General features: G+C 53.0%; 1 protein-coding gene across 3 annotated transcripts; it reads right to left on the bottom strand.

Moving 5' to 3' along the window:
* Nucleotides 1–837: 837 nt before the first annotated feature.
* AP1M2 (adaptor related protein complex 1 subunit mu 2) lies at nucleotides 838–9,428 on the bottom strand. Of its 3 annotated transcripts, none has more exons than XM_014796937.2 (12): nucleotides 9,280–9,428; nucleotides 8,120–8,276; nucleotides 7,853–7,920; nucleotides 6,151–6,281; nucleotides 5,911–6,058; nucleotides 5,702–5,828; nucleotides 5,118–5,266; nucleotides 4,966–5,037; nucleotides 2,749–2,907; nucleotides 2,084–2,209; nucleotides 1,640–1,715; nucleotides 838–1,269 (listed from the first exon to the last, which is right to left on the bottom strand). In XM_014796937.2, exons 1-12 carry the CDS (start codon nucleotides 9,319–9,321, stop codon nucleotides 1,247–1,249), a joined length of 1,278 nt encoding a protein of 425 aa, XP_014652423.1. In that variant the 5' UTR covers nucleotides 9,322–9,428; the 3' UTR covers nucleotides 838–1,246. The 3 variants fall into 3 exon arrangements, with proteins under 3 accessions (XP_014652423.1, XP_004442690.1, XP_087281592.1); XM_004442633.3 differs by having other exon boundaries at nucleotides 5,118–5,260; XM_087425466.1 differs by lacking the exons at nucleotides 7,853–7,920; nucleotides 8,120–8,276 and having other exon boundaries at nucleotides 9,280–9,391.
* Between the last annotated feature and the right edge of the window lie 7,246 nt (nucleotides 9,429–16,674).

Below are 16,674 nucleotides of genomic sequence, written 5' to 3'. Positions count from 1 at the left end.
CGTTCTGGCCCACACTGAGCCAGCCCTGGCACAGCAAATGCAAGAGGGAGGGAGGCTCACGCTGCGGCTGCCACGTGGGCGAGCCTGGGTGGCGAGAGTCGCGGTGCGAGGCCTTCATTCGAGCATTTATTGAGCACCTACTGTGTACTAGGCGCCCAACTGGAGAGCGAGCCGGGTGGGGGGGAAGGAGGGTTCCTGCAGCAGGATGCCTATCGTTTAGGGCGGGAGAAGACAATTAAATCTTTTCAGAGTGCTAAATACTCTGGAGCTGATAAAACAGGGTAAGTGATAGTCTCTGGGGAAAGGAAGCCGCTGAAATAGGTCAGGGAGGGCCACCCGGAGGAGGTGACATTTGATTTGAGGCCTGAAGGTGAGGAAAGGCACCGTGTGGATATCTGGGGAAAAGCATGCCAGGTGGAGGGCAATGCAGATGCAAGGGCCCTGAGGTGGGCGCGTGCCTGGTGTGTCCAGGAAGAGCGAGGGAGAGAGAGGGAGGAGCTGAGGGCAGGTGGTGGGGAGGAGGAGTGCAGCTCAGGCTTGTGGGCTGCGGTGAGGACCCGACTTTTACTTTTAACAAGATGGGAACCGTGGGAGGTTTCTGAGCCGAGGAGCCAGGATCTGACTTAGAAGTTCGCAGGCGCCCCCTGGCGGCTCTGAGGGGAACTGACTGTGGGGGAGGGGAGGCGGGAGCCTGGGGACCGAGGTGGTGGCAACTTCGCTGGCCCAGATGAGCGATGCCCAGGGCTGAGGAATGGATATGTTGCCCACTCCCATCCCAGCACTTAAGGGGCGTCCCTGGCATCCCTGGCCCCCAGCCAAGAAGACATACGCAGCGGCTAGATTCATCTTTTTAATACCACACTAAAACTCAGAGGAGTGGGCCAGCGGGGCCTCTGGGCTCAGCAGCTGTGAAAGAGGAGGGGCCCACAACACCCCCTAAGGCAGGTCACTTCGAGAAGGCACTCATGAGGGGGGCTTCAAGTCCCTCTTCTATTTCTTCATATAAAATTGGAGGATGGGGGAAGCCCGGGGGTGGGAGGGACGGGGCCGGGGACACGGGAGGGACACCATCCCTCCAGCCTATGGGTAGAAGAAAAGGCAGACAGATGCTGGGAGCGAGAAACTGCTGAGCCAGGGGCCTGCCCTCACACACACACACACCCATCTTCCCTCCCCCTCTCTCAAGTCTGCAGTCGGGGCGTCGGGACAGGGAGGCGCATGCTCAAGCCCCCGTCTCTTCTCCCTCCTAGCTGGTACGAAGCTGATAATCTGCAGGGAAACAGTGAGCAGGGACTGTCTCAGAACTGGGGAAAGGAGACAGAGGGGCAGGCCCCCCATCCCTCCCTGGCCCCAGGGCTCTTGATCAACCCCTCGAGTATGTAACAAGGATGGGGTCAGACACAGCGACAGTAACCATAGCAACAAGCCTGTTTCCAGGCAACAGATGGGGGTGCTGTGTGTTCAGCCTCGTCCAAACCCCACCACCCAGAGCTGGCAGCTGCCCCCATTTTAAAGATTGGCAAACCGAGGCCCAGAGTGGCACGGTGACAAAGACAGGGATGAGTTTTGGAGCCCTCCGAGCTAGATTGTATCAAAACCCCAAGACTGTCTCCTGGAGCCGGGGAGCCAGCTGCCTTACCGCCGCTCTGGGTGATATAGCGGACCCAGGGCAGGGCCTGGTAACCGCTTTTCTCGATGATCTTCATGTATCGGACCTGGAAGGGAATGAAAGGACATGGCCAGGCTCGAGGGAGAGCTGGCTGGGGCCAAAGGAATATATGTACCCCCTTGGGAGGTGAAGATAACACAGGCTGGGAGTAATGAGGTGACATGGCTTGGGGCAAAAATGTGGCACGGGCAGTGGGAGTGCGGAGGAAGGTGGTCCAGGATGGCAGGAAAGAGATGGCACAGGGTACAGGAATAGACACTGCGGTTTTGGGGGGACGAGGTGGCACAGGCCAAAGTGAGAGGTAGGGGGAGAGGAGACCCAGGCCAAGGAACTGAGGGGACCCGAGCCAAGAGCTGGCAGAGAGGGACACCCACTGAGGCAAAAAACAGGAGCCACCCTGCCCGCTTCCCTCACCTGGATCCCGGAGACGGTGAAATAGGGGATCTCAAACCTGACCCCGATGGGGGGCCGGCCCTCCTCCTCCTCCTTCTCCACACTGGGGAGGCCGAAGTGGGCGCGCATCAGGTACTCCTTGCCCCCCTGCGGGCACATGGGGGCATCAGACACGTCAAGGGGTGCCTACCTGCCCCCAACCATCAGCCCCTGGGGCAGGCTCTGCCCTCAGCCCACTTCACAGCCAAGAAAGTAAAGGCTCCTGGCCGAGACTCACAGCCAAAGCTTCTGATTGCAAAGCTTGGTCGGGGGGTATAGGGGGCTTCTAGTGACTATATCCCATTTGTCAGACCCTGATGAACCCCCTCGCAGATCCAAGGGACGGAGCAAATCCTCCAGCAGCCCAAGGGTGTGGGTAACATGGTCCTGCCTATTTCACAGATGGGCAAACTGAGGCTCCAGGAAGGGAAGGCCTTTCCCAAGGCCCTCTAGCTCAGAACCCAGGGCTGGTTCCCTTGAGACCTGCGAGGGGGAGCACTTAACCACCAGGCTGGCCTGGTTTCCAGCTGCATGACCCCCAAGGATAACCGTGTGCACGCAGATGTGGGTCTCCGATTTACTCTCCGCCTTGCCCTCAAGCAGGGGGGATGAGTCCCGCCAGATGCCCCACCATCCCCAGTGCTCACCGGGAAGGACTTAATACTCCAAATAACGACGTTCTTCTCCGGCACGTACTTGGCGCTGCCCACGCTGGTCTTGAAGCGCGGGGAGTCGGCGTCGCTGGGCACGGGCACAGAAATCTCCACGCCGTTGGCCACCGACTGCTTCTTAAACTGCCCCTTGGCCTGTCGGGGGAGAGAGCGTGGGGCATGAAGAATTCACTCCTGCCTTCTGCAAATCTTCACCAAACCCTTCCAGGCGCCATCTCCTTGAGAGCCAGCCCCCACGACCCTGAAGTGGGGACCATTATCCTGCCCATTGTACAGATGAGGAAACAGAGGCAAAGAGCACTTTGCCAAAGCCACACAGCTGGCAACTGGCTCAGCAGAGATTCGAACCGAGCCTGCGTCCTCAACCATCACACTTGACAAATAAATGCATGAGTTACCACATTCTCTCTGTGTCTAGAGCTGTGTGACACGGGACAGCTTTCAACACAAGGATTCTAAGTGTTCCACGGGTGGTAGCTAGCATTATGATTACTGCTGTTATTCAGTAATTTGGGGAGGGGTGTTTGAGAGGTGGGATCGGGGCAGAGGACCGGGAGAGGGTGTTCTTTCTGGAAGTCACCAGCTTTAATGGCCCCTTGCCCGTTCCCTGCCTGCAGAGACGGGGACATTGAGGAGTGTCCAGACCCTCGCTGGTGGCCATCCACCCCACAACCCAGCTCCCCTGAGACCCTACGACTGGGGAACAGTCAAATCAAAGAGCACAGACTCTTGAGCCAGGCAGACCCGAGTTCAACATGCCCCATCCCTTCCTAGATGAGTGACACCTTAATCCCTCCGGACCTCGGTTTCCCCATCTTAAAAAAGGTTTCACTGTAAGCTCTGGAGAAAATCTTGCTTGGGGCACCAAGAAACCTGCACGGGGCTGTGAACCAGAGTAGCAGGGAACTGAAAACCACCAAGAGAATGGACAGATGTAGAAGATTCCCACAGTAGAATAGTCTACAGCTATAGAAATGGATGCACTAAGCTACGCTACAATTCCTGGGATTCGTCTTTTTTTCTTTTTTTTTTTTTGCTGAGGAAGATCCGCCCTGAGCTAACATCTATTGCTGATCTTCTTCTATTTTTTTTTTGTATGTGAGCCGCCACCACAGCATGGCCACTGATAGATGAGTGGTGTCTGTGCCCGGGAACCAAACCTGGGCTGCTTAAACGGAACACGCCGAACTTAACCACTAGGCCACCAAGGCTGGCCCAAGGATTCCTCTTAAAATCAACCTTATATGAACAAAGGGAGTCATACACAAAATCACAAAGCCTGAGTCCACGGATGTGAAGGTCAGAAACCCGCAGAACGGGGGCCAGCTCAGTAGTGCAAGTGGTTAAGTGCGCGCGCTCCATGCGGCGGCCCGGGGTTCGCCGGTTCGGATCCCGGGCGCGCACCAACGCACCGCTTGTCAAGCCATGCTGTGGCGGCGTCCCATATAAAGTGGAGGAAGATGGGCACGGATGTTAGCCCAGGGCCAGTCTTCCTCAGCAAAAAGAAAGAGGATTGGCAGATGTTAGCTCAGGGCTGATCTCCTCACACACACAAAAAAGAAACCCGCAGAACGAAATATTTATGGTTATGCACGTGGGTGGCAAAATTATAAAGAAAAGCAAAGAAATACTTTGCACAAAATTCAAGATGGTGATTCTAGGCAAGGCAGGAGCAGGAACTGGGGGAGGGACGCGGGGGGGTTCAGAGGCTCTGACCAAGCACGTTCAAATAAGCTGGGTAGTTCTTGATTATTCTTTAAACCATATAAATACACCATATATTTTTATATATAAATATTTAGTATGAAAGTAAATAAGTAAAATGGATCATATGTCAGATATTGATAATGGGGGGAAAAACAGAGCAGAGAAGGGAGGTGGGGAATGCCAGGGGGTTGCAATTTTAAATAGAGAAATCCAGGAAGGCCTCTCTGGGGAGGTGACATTTAAGTAAAGGACTGAAGGAGATGAGGGAAGGAGCATGTGGATTCCTGGGTGGGTGGGGACAGGGTGATCCAGGGAGAGGGAACAGCCTGTGCAAAGGCCCTGTGGGGGGACTGTGCCTGGCACATTTGAGAACCACGGTGGCTGGAGGGAAGTGAGGACCGCAGGGAGGTGGGAGATGAGGTTAGACTGGCGCCGGGGAGGGAGGGGCAGATCAAGCATTGCGGGTAACTATTGCCCAGCGCCCACCTTGACCATGATCTCCACGCGGCTGTGGGAGAACTTCTCAATGACGGACTCGATCCAGATCAGCGGCTTGACCTGCAGACAGAGAAGGGGGCAGCTCTCGGAGGCTCTGGGGTCAACCCTCGCCCCTGCCGCGGGGCTGGACCCCGCCTCACCTGGGTGCTGAGGCGGTAGGACATGAGCTCGAAGTCGCCGTCGGGCGGGATGAAGGAGATGGTGCGGTCGTTGTCGAAGCGCGAGAGCCGCACGCACTGGTGGAATTTCACATCCTCCAGCTCCACGGACTTGTTCTTGCTCCCTGAAACTCAGAGCCCAGCATGCCGGGTGACGCTGGGCGCTGGGGCAGCGTCCCTGCCCCTACCTTCCCGCCTACCGCTCCCATCATCCCCATTTTACAGATGACGAAACCGAGGTTCAGAGTGGATCAGTAACTTGCCCAGAAACACCAAGCAGGCCAGGGGCAGAGCAAGGATCTGAACCTGGGAGCCTGGCTCTCACTGTCAGGCTTTTAAATACGGTGCCATTCTGTCTCCTAGGATGTCAGCTCCATGCGGGCCGGGATTTGTCTTTTTCTCCCCCGCGCTCCCTGTCCTGGCGCCCGGCACTCAGTAATCAGCAGCTGCTCAATGACCCAGCAGCTGCAGTGCGGGCCTTGACCAGCAGAGGGCGCGCGCGCGCTGATTGCAGACCCGGCCGCGACTCTCCGGGTCCCCAGATGGGGCGGGTCCCCCGCGCTTACGGCCAGTGAGCTCGAAGAGCACGCGGTCGTTGAGGCCAAGCCGCAGCTCCGGCATTCCCGACAGAAACACCTTGAGCTTGATGGTGCCCACGATCTCGCTCAGCAGGACGCTGCCGTTGGCATTGACCTGGGGACGGACACATGGGGCGTCAGGGGGCACAGACAGGGCTCCTCTCCCGCCCCCAGGCTGTGGCAGCGGTGGGGCTCACCAGCAGGTTGACCGACTCTATGACATCGATGAAGACCTCGTTCTTCTTGTACTTGATGCCCTCGGAGCGCCAGGACACGGCATTGGTGACAGTAGGTGGCACCCGCGACTTGCCCGTCTCCAGCTTGTTGCCCTGCTGCGTGATGTACCTGGCAGGAAGGCGGGGTGGACGAATAGCTAGACCCGGGGACACTTCCCTGGCCCCCCCTCCCTGACGTCCTTCCACCCGTGGCCCACTCACTCCTGCAGGATCTTGCTGTCGGTGGTCTGCGGGAAGCCGAAATCCATGAGCTCATCCAGCAGCTCATAGACGATGACAAAGTTGTCCCGGATGCTCTCCTCCTCCAGCTCCTTGAAGTATTCGGAGAATACCTGGGGTGGGGGGACAGACACCCACAGAGGTGTGGCTGTGTAGCTATGGCCATGGGCTGGGTCCCCACTCATTCAGCCAGCCAGCCAAGAGGCAACTATTGAGCGCCTACTGTATGCCTGTGCCGGACATTAATGGTGAACAAAACCAACAGCGTCCCTGCCCTGGAGGAGGGACTGGAAGGGCACAGAACTGTTTTTTGTGGACTGTGGGTTCCTGTGCATCTGTGATGTTTCTGGACCCGCCTCGGAATAAGGTTTGTGAAGGCATGAAATAAAATACAGGGGATGGCAAAGGAAATCTGTTATCTAGAAATGCATCTAAGATCATGGACTCCCTGAATTCTATCCTCAGGCCCTTGGGAGTTTGGGGACCTCGAGTTAAGAGCCCCTGGGAATTAGTAGGCATAACCACAGCAGAGAACCTGTCGGTCATCCAGCATCTGAAACACTCTCCATCCCTCATTCTGCTCCAGCCTCACTGGCCTGCTTTCTATTCCTACCCCAGGGCCTTTGCTTATGCTGTCCCCGCTGCCTGGGACACTCTGCTCACAGGATCCTTGGAATTCAGGCCTCAGCTCAAATGTCACCCCTCAATGAGGCCACCACCATCCCCCCAACCCCCATAAGTATCACCATGAGACCAGCACCCCAGCCACTGGAAAATGTCCTGTTTAATCTCCATCATGCCCTTTCACTCCTCAGGACAGCCAGGGACAGTCCCCTATGCATTGCTGTGTCCCCCCTTTGCCTGGCAGAGAGGAGACAAATCAATAAATATTTCTTGTTCGTTGAAAAGTCATTACTGAAGGGCCTGCCCAGTGGTGCAATGGCTAAGTGCGTGCGCTCCGCTTTGGTGGCCCGAGCGTTTGCAGGTTCAGATCCCAGGTGCGCACTGACGCACTGCTTGGCAGGCCATGCTGTGGCGGCGTCCCACATAAAGTGGAGGCAGATGGGCACAGATGTTAGCTCAGGGCCAGTCTTCCTCAGCAAAAAGAGGAGGATTGGCATGGATGTTAGCTCAAGGTGGATCTTCCTCACCAAAAAAAAAAAGAAAAGTCATTACTGAGCACTTTCTCCGTCATCGATAATGGCATATAAGTGCTCGATAAATTGTCATGAGACAGTATAACATTGGTGATAACGCTGACAACAGGAAGCCTTTATGGAGCACTTAGTGTATACTGAGCATGTTTTAGGCACTTTATGGATATGAATTTGATTAATTGGTATAACAACCCCGAGGCAGGACTTGTTGTAACTCCCAGTTTTGAGGCACAGAGAGGGGAAGTGGCTTGCTCAAGGTCACACAGCCAGGCAGCAGGGGAGCTGGGATCGGAACCCGGTTCCCTCGGGCTCAGATTTGAGCAGTATAGCCCCTTGGAGACCTCCTTGGTCCCTGCCCTGTAGGGAGAGATGATCCGGTGGCAGCTGATGAGAACACAGTGATGGGGTTTTGATGGGGGCGCCCCAGGGCGGCCCGGGGAAGCTTCCCGGGAGAAATGGATCCTGAAAGAGGCGGGCAAGACGGGTGGACAGACAGACCAGCCGGCCAATGGGAGGCCGGGACCTACCTCCACCGTCTTGTACAGGAAGGAGTACACGAGGGAGGCGTTGGCGTTCTTCAGCGTGGTGGCCACCACTGCGGGCAGCGACGTTAAGGAACAGGTGCCATTTTGGAGGGCTCGGACGGAGCACAGACCCCGAATCCCCACCCTGCCCCCCTCCAATCCCCAGCCTGAGACACTGATGTGCTGTGCAACTCCTATCCTCAGCCCACCCTCTCTGGGCCTGAGCTGCCACCACCCAGGCCCCCAGGGCCCCCGCGCGCGGCCGGATACAGTAGAGGTTGCTGTGTTTGATCCACAGGAAGTGGACGCGGCCGTGGCTCAACAGCGGGGCCAGGGCGCCCTCCTCCTCCCGCTGCATGAGCAGGGGCATGAAGTGCTCGATCTCACTCATGGCCACATCGCCCTTGTAGTTGCGGCTGATCAGGGGCTACGGGTGGGCGGAGAAGGCCCGGTCACCACCGGGATCCGGGGACCCTCCACCTGAGGGCCCTCGGCCAGGCTCCGGCTCTTTGGGCCTCAGTTTCCTCCTCTGTAAAATGGGCACGTGATAACAACAGCTAACGTGTCCAGAGCCCTCCCTGAGGTCTAGGCCGTGTTCTACTGAAGACTGGATGTTTGCTGACTGTCTTAGTTCTCACCACCACCCTGTGAGGCAGATGGTATCCACATCTCCATTTTACAGATGGGGAAACTGAGGCACGAACCGTGTCCATGATAATTGGGGAAACTGGAAATTGAATAAACGAAGGAAGGGAGGGAGGGAGGAAAGATTATAGAAAGAGAAACGAAAGATTATACCCATATATCTCTTTTAGCTCCTATAGTTCCACCTGGCAGGCTGTAAGCAGTCAATAATAATAGTACCCACCTGATAATATTGTTTAGTCCAGTGTTTAGAACCTAGAGGACATGCAGCAGGTCCGCAAACACCTTAGCTGTCACCATTATTATCAGGAATATTATTTTCACCACCCCTGTTATTATTGCTATTGAATGACCAGATGAATGAGAGAGGGTTCCAGAAAGGGACAGGGCAGCCCCAAAGGGGAATTAGGGTCCCCTGCCCCTCTATCTTCCAGCAATATTAAGACTTTGGATGGTGACGATGGTAAACATAATTTCAGTTGAATAAACGCCAAATGTTTGCAGCAGGGCTACGGTGGAAAGTGACTGACACGAATCGGGTGGTATTAATTCTTTTTGAGTGGGGACCCTTGTAGTCCCCTGTTTACGGAGAGGGAGACTGCGGCTCAGAGAGGTAAACAGTGGAGGTGGGATTGGACCCGGGAGTCCCAGGGATTGGGGGAGGGGATGTCCCCACGTGCCCAGGGCTTTCTGGGGCCTCCCCGCCTGCGAGGAGGGGCCGCTCCTGAGTCCGCGGGGGCGCAGCCTCACCTGTCCGTCCCCCCTCCCCTCGCGCCCAGCCTCACCTTGCCCTTGACGTCGAGGATGAAGACAGCCGAGGCGGACATGGTGGCGGCCGGCGGACCTGGGAGGCGGAGAGGGAGCGCCGGTTGGAGACGGCGGCGCTGCTTCCTTCTTCCTGCGGAAGCGCCCGCGCGCAGGTGTGCGCCCAGGTGCGCGCGTCTTAAAGGGGAGGCCGCCAGGTGAGCGGCGCTGTCGGCCGACGAGAAGACGCTGCGGGGGCTGCGAGGGGCGGAGCTTCGGATGCGACAGCTGCTCCGCCTCACTTTCCTTTTGCGCCCAGGAGTGCTGGTGGACGGAGACTCCAGACCAATCACCAATCCATCCATCCATCCATCCATCCATTATCTATCCATCCATCCATCGTCTCTCTCTCCATCCATCCATCATCCATCCATCATCTATCCATCCATCCATCCACCCATCCGTCATCTCTCCCCCCATCCATCCATCATCCCTCCCTCCCTCCATCCATCATCCATTCATCATCTATCCATCCATCCACCCACCCATCCATCATCTATCCATCCATCCATCCATCCATCATCCATCCATCATCTATCCATCCATCTATCCACCCATCCATCATCTATCCATCCATCCATCCACCCATCCATCACCCATCCATCCATCCATCCATCCATCATCCATCCATCATCTATCCATCCATCCATCCACCCATCCATCATCTATCCATCCATCCATCCACCCATCCATCATCCATCACCCATCCATCCATCATCCATCACCCATCCATCCATCCATCCATCCGTCATCCATCCATCCCTCATCTATCCATCCATCATCTATCTCTCCATCCATCCATCATCCATCCATCCATCCATCCATCCGTCCATCCATCATCCGTCCATCCGTCATATCCCTTCATCCATCCATCATCCATCCATCCATCCATTCATCTTGTTTCTCCTCTGTCTCTCCCACATGCACGTCCGCCCCAATAGGACAGGGTTTGTCCTGATCATGTCTATGTTCCCAGTGCCCACCACTGGGCACTCAATAATATTTGTCCAAGTCATTCATTCATTCATTCATTCATACAATAAATATTTACTGATTAATTTATTCTTTCACTCAAATACTCTCTAGTAAATTCTTTCACTCAGGAATTGTGGGTAGCATTCTGAGAGGAACCAATGTACCTGCTTTTTTTTTTTTTTCCCCTGAGGAAGAGTCACTCTGAGCTAACATCTGTGCCAATCTCCCTCTATTTTTTAGTATGTGGGCCACGAGCACAGCACGGCTGCTAATAGAACCGTGTAGGTCCATGCCCGGGAACTGAACCCGGGCCGCCAAAGTGGAGCACGCTGAACTTAACCACTAGGCCACCAGGGCTGGCCCCAGTGTAACTGCTTGTATCATTATTCCCAATGTTACTCTTATTCATTCCCTCCAAAAACATTTATAAGCTTCTATAACGTGACACTAAGATGTTGAGCAACTGTTGAAAAGATAAATGGTCATTATGATTATGACTATAATCATCATAATATTATTCACTCAACCAACATTTATGGAGCACCTACTGTGTGCTGAAGGGGACATGTGAAAGCTGCTTTCATTGTGGTGCTGATGACAATTGATACTGTTGGTGATGGACCATTCAGTGAGTGAATATTTGTTGAGCATCCTCTGTGGCGCTGTGGATGGCGACATAGGCAAAGCCACTCCACTGTTCTCGTTCTAGGGAGGGCGGGAGACACACAGCATAAGAACCCCAAAACAAGACGATCCCAGATGAGGACGGGAACACTGCAGGCAGCTGAACCGGCGACAGTGGGCTGGGGGTGTGTGCTGGAGAATGAATGGGGGGCTGTGATGCATGGAACTCAGAGACGAGGCTGACATTTGAAAAATTTCCACCACGACCTTATGAGCGGAACAATCCAAGAGAAGGAGTCTCTGCAGAGCCTGGCACAAAGCTGGTACTGATATTGTTTTTGCTGCTGTTGTTTAGATGTGTGCAGTTGAGCATGCAGGCTCTAGAGCCAGCTGCCTGGGCTCAAGTCCTGGGTTTGCAACCCACCAGCTGCGCGGCCTTGGGGACCTGGCCTCCCCTCCCTGGATGTCGGTTTGCACATCTGTTAAACACGGTTAATTTCTGTACTTTCCTAATTAATTACAGCGCAGATGGCATGAGTTACTACACACAACGTGGTACTCAGAGCAGTGCGTGGGGTGCGGCCGACCCTCCTGTTATTATTATTTGTTATTGTTATTATTTACTGTGTGGTGGTTAAGAACACAGGTGCAGGGGCCAGCCCGGTGGCACAGCAGTTAAGTTCACACGTTCCCCTTCAGTGGCCTGGGGTTCCCCGGTTAGGATCCTGGGCACGGACCTACTCATGGCTCATCAAGCCACGCTGAGGCGGCGTCCCATATAGAAGAGCTACAAATCTACAACTATGATACACAACTATGTACTGGGTCTTTGGGGAGAAAAAAGGAAAAAAATAAAAAAGAGGAAGATTGGCAACAGATGTTAGCTCAGGGCCAATCTTCCTCAGAAAAAGAAAAAAGAACACAGGTGCTGCTGAATTAGCAATAAAATTCCTAAAGCTAGGAAAAGTTAAGGCAGGGAACCAAATCAAATGGGAAAAAAAAAAAAAACCCCAAACCGAAAAACAAAACCATATTAAATCTTTGTTCTTGAAGATAAAATGCATTTTTCTCATTTTGGCTTGTGGCTGCGAGAAAAAATTCTGGGTTTCTGCCTTGTAACTACGGGGGCAAAGGAGTTTAATTTAGAAAATAAAACCTCCTAATGGAAATAGACCAGGACACTGCAAACGTTTCCTTCCGTAAACTCCTTGTTTAAAATACAAATTGTTTACATTGGAAATGCATGTGACATGAGAAACTTCGATTTGTTTCTTTTTAATTTTAAATAAAAATAGAGGAAACTAACAAAAAAGAAATACACACAGTATTCCAAAGACTTGGTACAAAAAAAAATCTCAGGAATAATTTTAATATTGATTACATGTTGAAATGATAAAAATTTGGGGTTAAATTAAATATATTATTAAAATTGGGGGGAAAAAAGAACACGGGTGCTAGGTTTGAGTTCTGACTCCACCATGGGCTGTGAGGCATTGGGCATTGCCTCAGTTTCCCCTTCTGTTAAAATGGGTGTAACAGTCTTGGTGTCACCTCCTTGAGCTGTACTCTCTGAGTTTGGGCGTAAATCCATGCCTGGCACAGGGTCTCAGCTCCCTGCCCCTCAGCTACTGGGGACACCAGGTTCCACCCCACAACTGTCTGCCATCTTAGAGGCAGGGAATTTTCGGGAAGGGAAATTAAGGAAGAGAAGGGAAATTCCATCTCAGCCTGGCTGGGACGCATCCTGCTCCACAGAGCGAGGGAGGAGTCTCCAGGGGGAGACACTCAGCCCTCGTGGGCCTCATCCCTCATCCCTCATCCCTCATCCCTCATCCCCTCTCCCCTCCTTCCCCAAACCCAGCCCCAGCCCTTTACCAGCCCCTGGGAGTGGGCTGGGCGTCCCCACAGGGGACTCGAGGGAGGGAGGTGAAAAGATAGCAACTGACAGAACCGCCACTCAGCAACTGACAGAACCTCCACTCAGCAACTGAGAGAACCGCCACTCCCCTCTGTACCATATCTAACACCTACAGGAACAGGACGACAGCGGCAGTGGCCTCTCCTCGAGCACTTATCTTCCCACCTTCTTTGTGTCTTTTTTTTTCCCCCAAGTTTGTTATTTTTTGCTGTATTTGATTCTGGTCTTCCCAGCTATGGTTTTCCTGCTAATTCAGGTCCTAAGGGGAAGACCTTCATGTCTTCTTATGTTGGCAAAAGCCGAGGCACAGAGAGGTGAAGCCACTTGCCTGAGGCCACACAGCAGGGAGGCAGTGGAGTCAGAATTTGACTCAGCCCACTGCCAACTGGTCTGCTCATTGCCGGATACCAGTATGACTGTTACTAACACATAGTTCACGCTTATGTGTGCTCGCTATACCCAGGCGCTGCCCCAACCGTCTCCCAGGTGGCAATCCTCCTCAAAACAACTCTTTGAGTTAAGGAAGCCTATATCTCCATTTGACAGATGGGAAAATCGAGGCTCAGAGGGCAAGTGACTTGTACAAGCCACCCAGGCCTCAGGGGCAGAGTTAGAATTCCACCCCTGCAAGGTGCAAGGTTTTACATTGCCTCTGCCCAAAAGAGGGGTGTCCTCCACCATCCTGCCAGCCCCTTGCTCAGCAGGTGACCCAGGGGGATCGGGGGCACTGCCAGGCCCTCACCCCAGCCCAGGCCCCGTTGAACCTCCAAAGGGTCCGTCTTCTGGGACCCTGGGATGTTTTCAGACAGTAAATAGAACCCCAAAGCCTGGACCCAGCACCATAGAATCTGAAACTAAGGCCTGTTTGGCTGAAAAATTCATGAGCTCAAAAGCTTCAGTGGGGTCAGAGAACAGAACAGCTCTGTGTGCCCAGCTGCCTCACTTCAGCTGCCACCTCCCCCGTCCCCAGGGGCTGTGGCCTGCCCCAGTTCCTCTTAGATGACAGCATGGCCCAGCCTCCCCTCCAGGACCCTGCCTGTAGGCACCCCCTTCCATCCCTTCTCCACACCACGAAAGGGATCTCGCTGAAACTCAAGCTCCTACGGCCCTCCCTCACTCTCACACTCCCCATGGCTCCCCATTGCCATTGAGTTGCCTTGCCTCACAGTTAGACCTTTGCTGACCTCTCCCACGAGGCACTGCCCCAAACACGCTGACTTCTCTAATTTCACTTCCTCTTTTTCTCTCTTTCTTCCGGCGCCTGACCCCTCAGCACACTGAGGCCTGCCCTTTTTTTCTTCTCCATCTCATCCTCAAGTCTCCTCTTGCGAAGCCCTCTGTGACCTCCCACCCCATGTCTAGGTCAGATCCCTCCTCTGGGCTTTCTCAAGTGCCCCGTGCTCTCCTGTCACAGCGGCGTTGCACGAGATTTTTAAAAATCTATTAAAAAAACACTTTTATTGTGGTAAAATATATAATATAAAATTTACCATTTTATCCATTTTAAGTGTACAGTCCAGTGGGATTAACCACATTCACATGGTTGTGCAACAATCCCCTACCATCCATCTCCAGAACTTTTTTCATCTTTCAAAACTGAAACTCTGTACCCAATAAACACTAACTCCCCATTTCCCTCCCCAGCCCTGGGACCCCACCATCCTACTTCCTGTCTCTATGAATGTGACTCCTCTAGGGACCTCCTGTAAGTGGAATCACAGAGTACTTGTCCTTTTGTGATTGGCTTGTTTAAATCAATTTTCTGAGATACAGTTTTAATTACCCAAGAAGCATTTGAGTACCTTTTCTCGTTAAAGAGAGAGAGAACATTATAGCTCAGGGGAAAATCCCTTTTGCCCCCCTCCTCCCTACTGGTCCTTCTGACAATCACTGGTGTGTTCAGGTCTTTTTCTGATTCTTACCAGCAGATGTGTGTGTGTGTGTGTGTGTGTGTATAATGTTGTATCTCCCTCTCTCTCACTTTCCCCTACCATACACAACTAACCAACTAAATACAACTTACTATTTTTACTCGATGATAGTTATGGCTGAGGGGCGTGGAGCATGCGTGGCTTGTGAAGTCAGACTCCATGGGTTCAAATCTTTATACAGCCCCGTGCTCACTACTTGTGTGACCATGGGTAAATTACGTAACCTCTCTGTCACTTTCCTCAACTGGAAAACTGCTCTAAAGATTTAATATAAAGGGGCCGGCCCCGTGGCTTAGCGGTTAAGGGCGCGAGCTCTGCTACTGGCGGCCCGGGTTCGGATCCCGGGTGTGCACCGACGCACCGCTTCTCCAGCCATGCTGAGGCCGCGTCCCACATACAGCAACTAGAAGGATGTGCAGTTATGACATACAACTATCTACTGGGGCTTTGGGGGAAAAAAAAAAGACAAGGAGGAGGATTGGCAACAGATGTTAGCTCAGAGCCGGTCTTCCTCAGCAAAAAGAGGAGGATTAGCATGGACGTTAGCTCAGGGCTGATCTTCCTCACAAAAAAAAAAAAAAGAAAGCTAAAAAAGAAGAGAGAGATTTAATATAAAGCACTTAATACCTCCCCTGACGCTGAGTAAGCTCCCCATAAACATTGACTCCTATTAGAACCAACTCGTTCTCTCTTAAACGATTTTAAAATTTCCCATTTAAAATATGTAACCCAGGGCCGGCCCCGTGGCTTAGCGGTTAAGTGCGCCCGCTCCGCCCGCTGCTGGCAGCCCGGGTTCGGATCCCGGGCGCGCACCGATGCACCGCTTGTCCAGCCATGCTGAGGCCACGTCCCACATACAGCAACTATAAGGATGTGCAACTATGACATACAACTATCTACTGGGGCTTTGGGGGAAAAAATAAATAAATAAAACTATAAAAAAAATTATAAATATGTAACCCATATTTAGAAAGGGCAGAAGTCAAATAACTGTCACAAACCAAACCCACCTGTGTAACCACAGTCCTGTTTCGGTCCCCTGGAAGCCACCCTATGCCCTGCCAGTCACTCCCGCCCGCAAAGGCAGCCAGCGGCTGAACCACGTTCTGTTCCCACAGCTTGAACGGCTATGCCGGTCCTAGACCTTCATACAAGAGTGTCTTGGCTTCTTCACTCCGCATAACGCTTTTTTTTTGAGACTCATTCAGGCTGCTGCACTTACCAACAGTTCATGCCTTTTTATTGCTGAGGATATTGTACGCACCACAATTGGGGCTGAACTATTCACCCACTGATGGACACTGGGTTGCTTCCAATTTTTGGCCACTGCAAAGAAAGCTGCTATGAACATTGGTATACACATCTTTGTGGCTTTTTTTCCTTTTTTGGTAGTTTTATTTTTCTTGCCTAGATACCAAGGAGTAGAATGGCTGGGTCGTATGGTACATGCCCACTGAACTGTATAAGAAACTACCCGACCTTTTTCCAAGGGGTTGTGCCATTCAAATGGCACAACATTTCCACCAGCAGTATAGGAGGGCCCCATCTGCTCCAGATCCTCGCCAACACTTGCTATCATCAGTCTTTTTAGTTTTAGCTATTCCGGCTGGTGTATAATGGTATATCATTGAATTTTAATTTGCAATTCCCTGATGGCTTCAGTCTTTTTATCCGCTGCGTGACGTTCTCTCCTGTGACCGTTCCATCTTGTCGTATGCACTCCTCTGCTGGTGGACACGTCCATCTCCCCCGTGGTTTGCAATAACTCTCAAAGCTGCAGGGAACACCCTTAGGCGAGTACTCTCCACGCACACACGCCTGCGGTGGCTTCTCCGGCGTCCGTGGCAGAGAGGACTTGCACAGAGCGAACACGGTTTGGATTTCATCTTTCTGCCAGAGAACATTCTAACCCACGGCCTCTGCTCACC

This window comes from Ceratotherium simum, chromosome 39, assembly GCF_057802395.1.
Source record: "Ceratotherium simum simum isolate JZ-2026a chromosome 39, ASM5780239v1, whole genome shotgun sequence".
Taxonomy (NCBI): Eukaryota; Metazoa; Chordata; class Mammalia; order Perissodactyla; family Rhinocerotidae; genus Ceratotherium; species Ceratotherium simum.
This window is presented reverse-complemented; position numbering and strand designations above follow the sequence as displayed.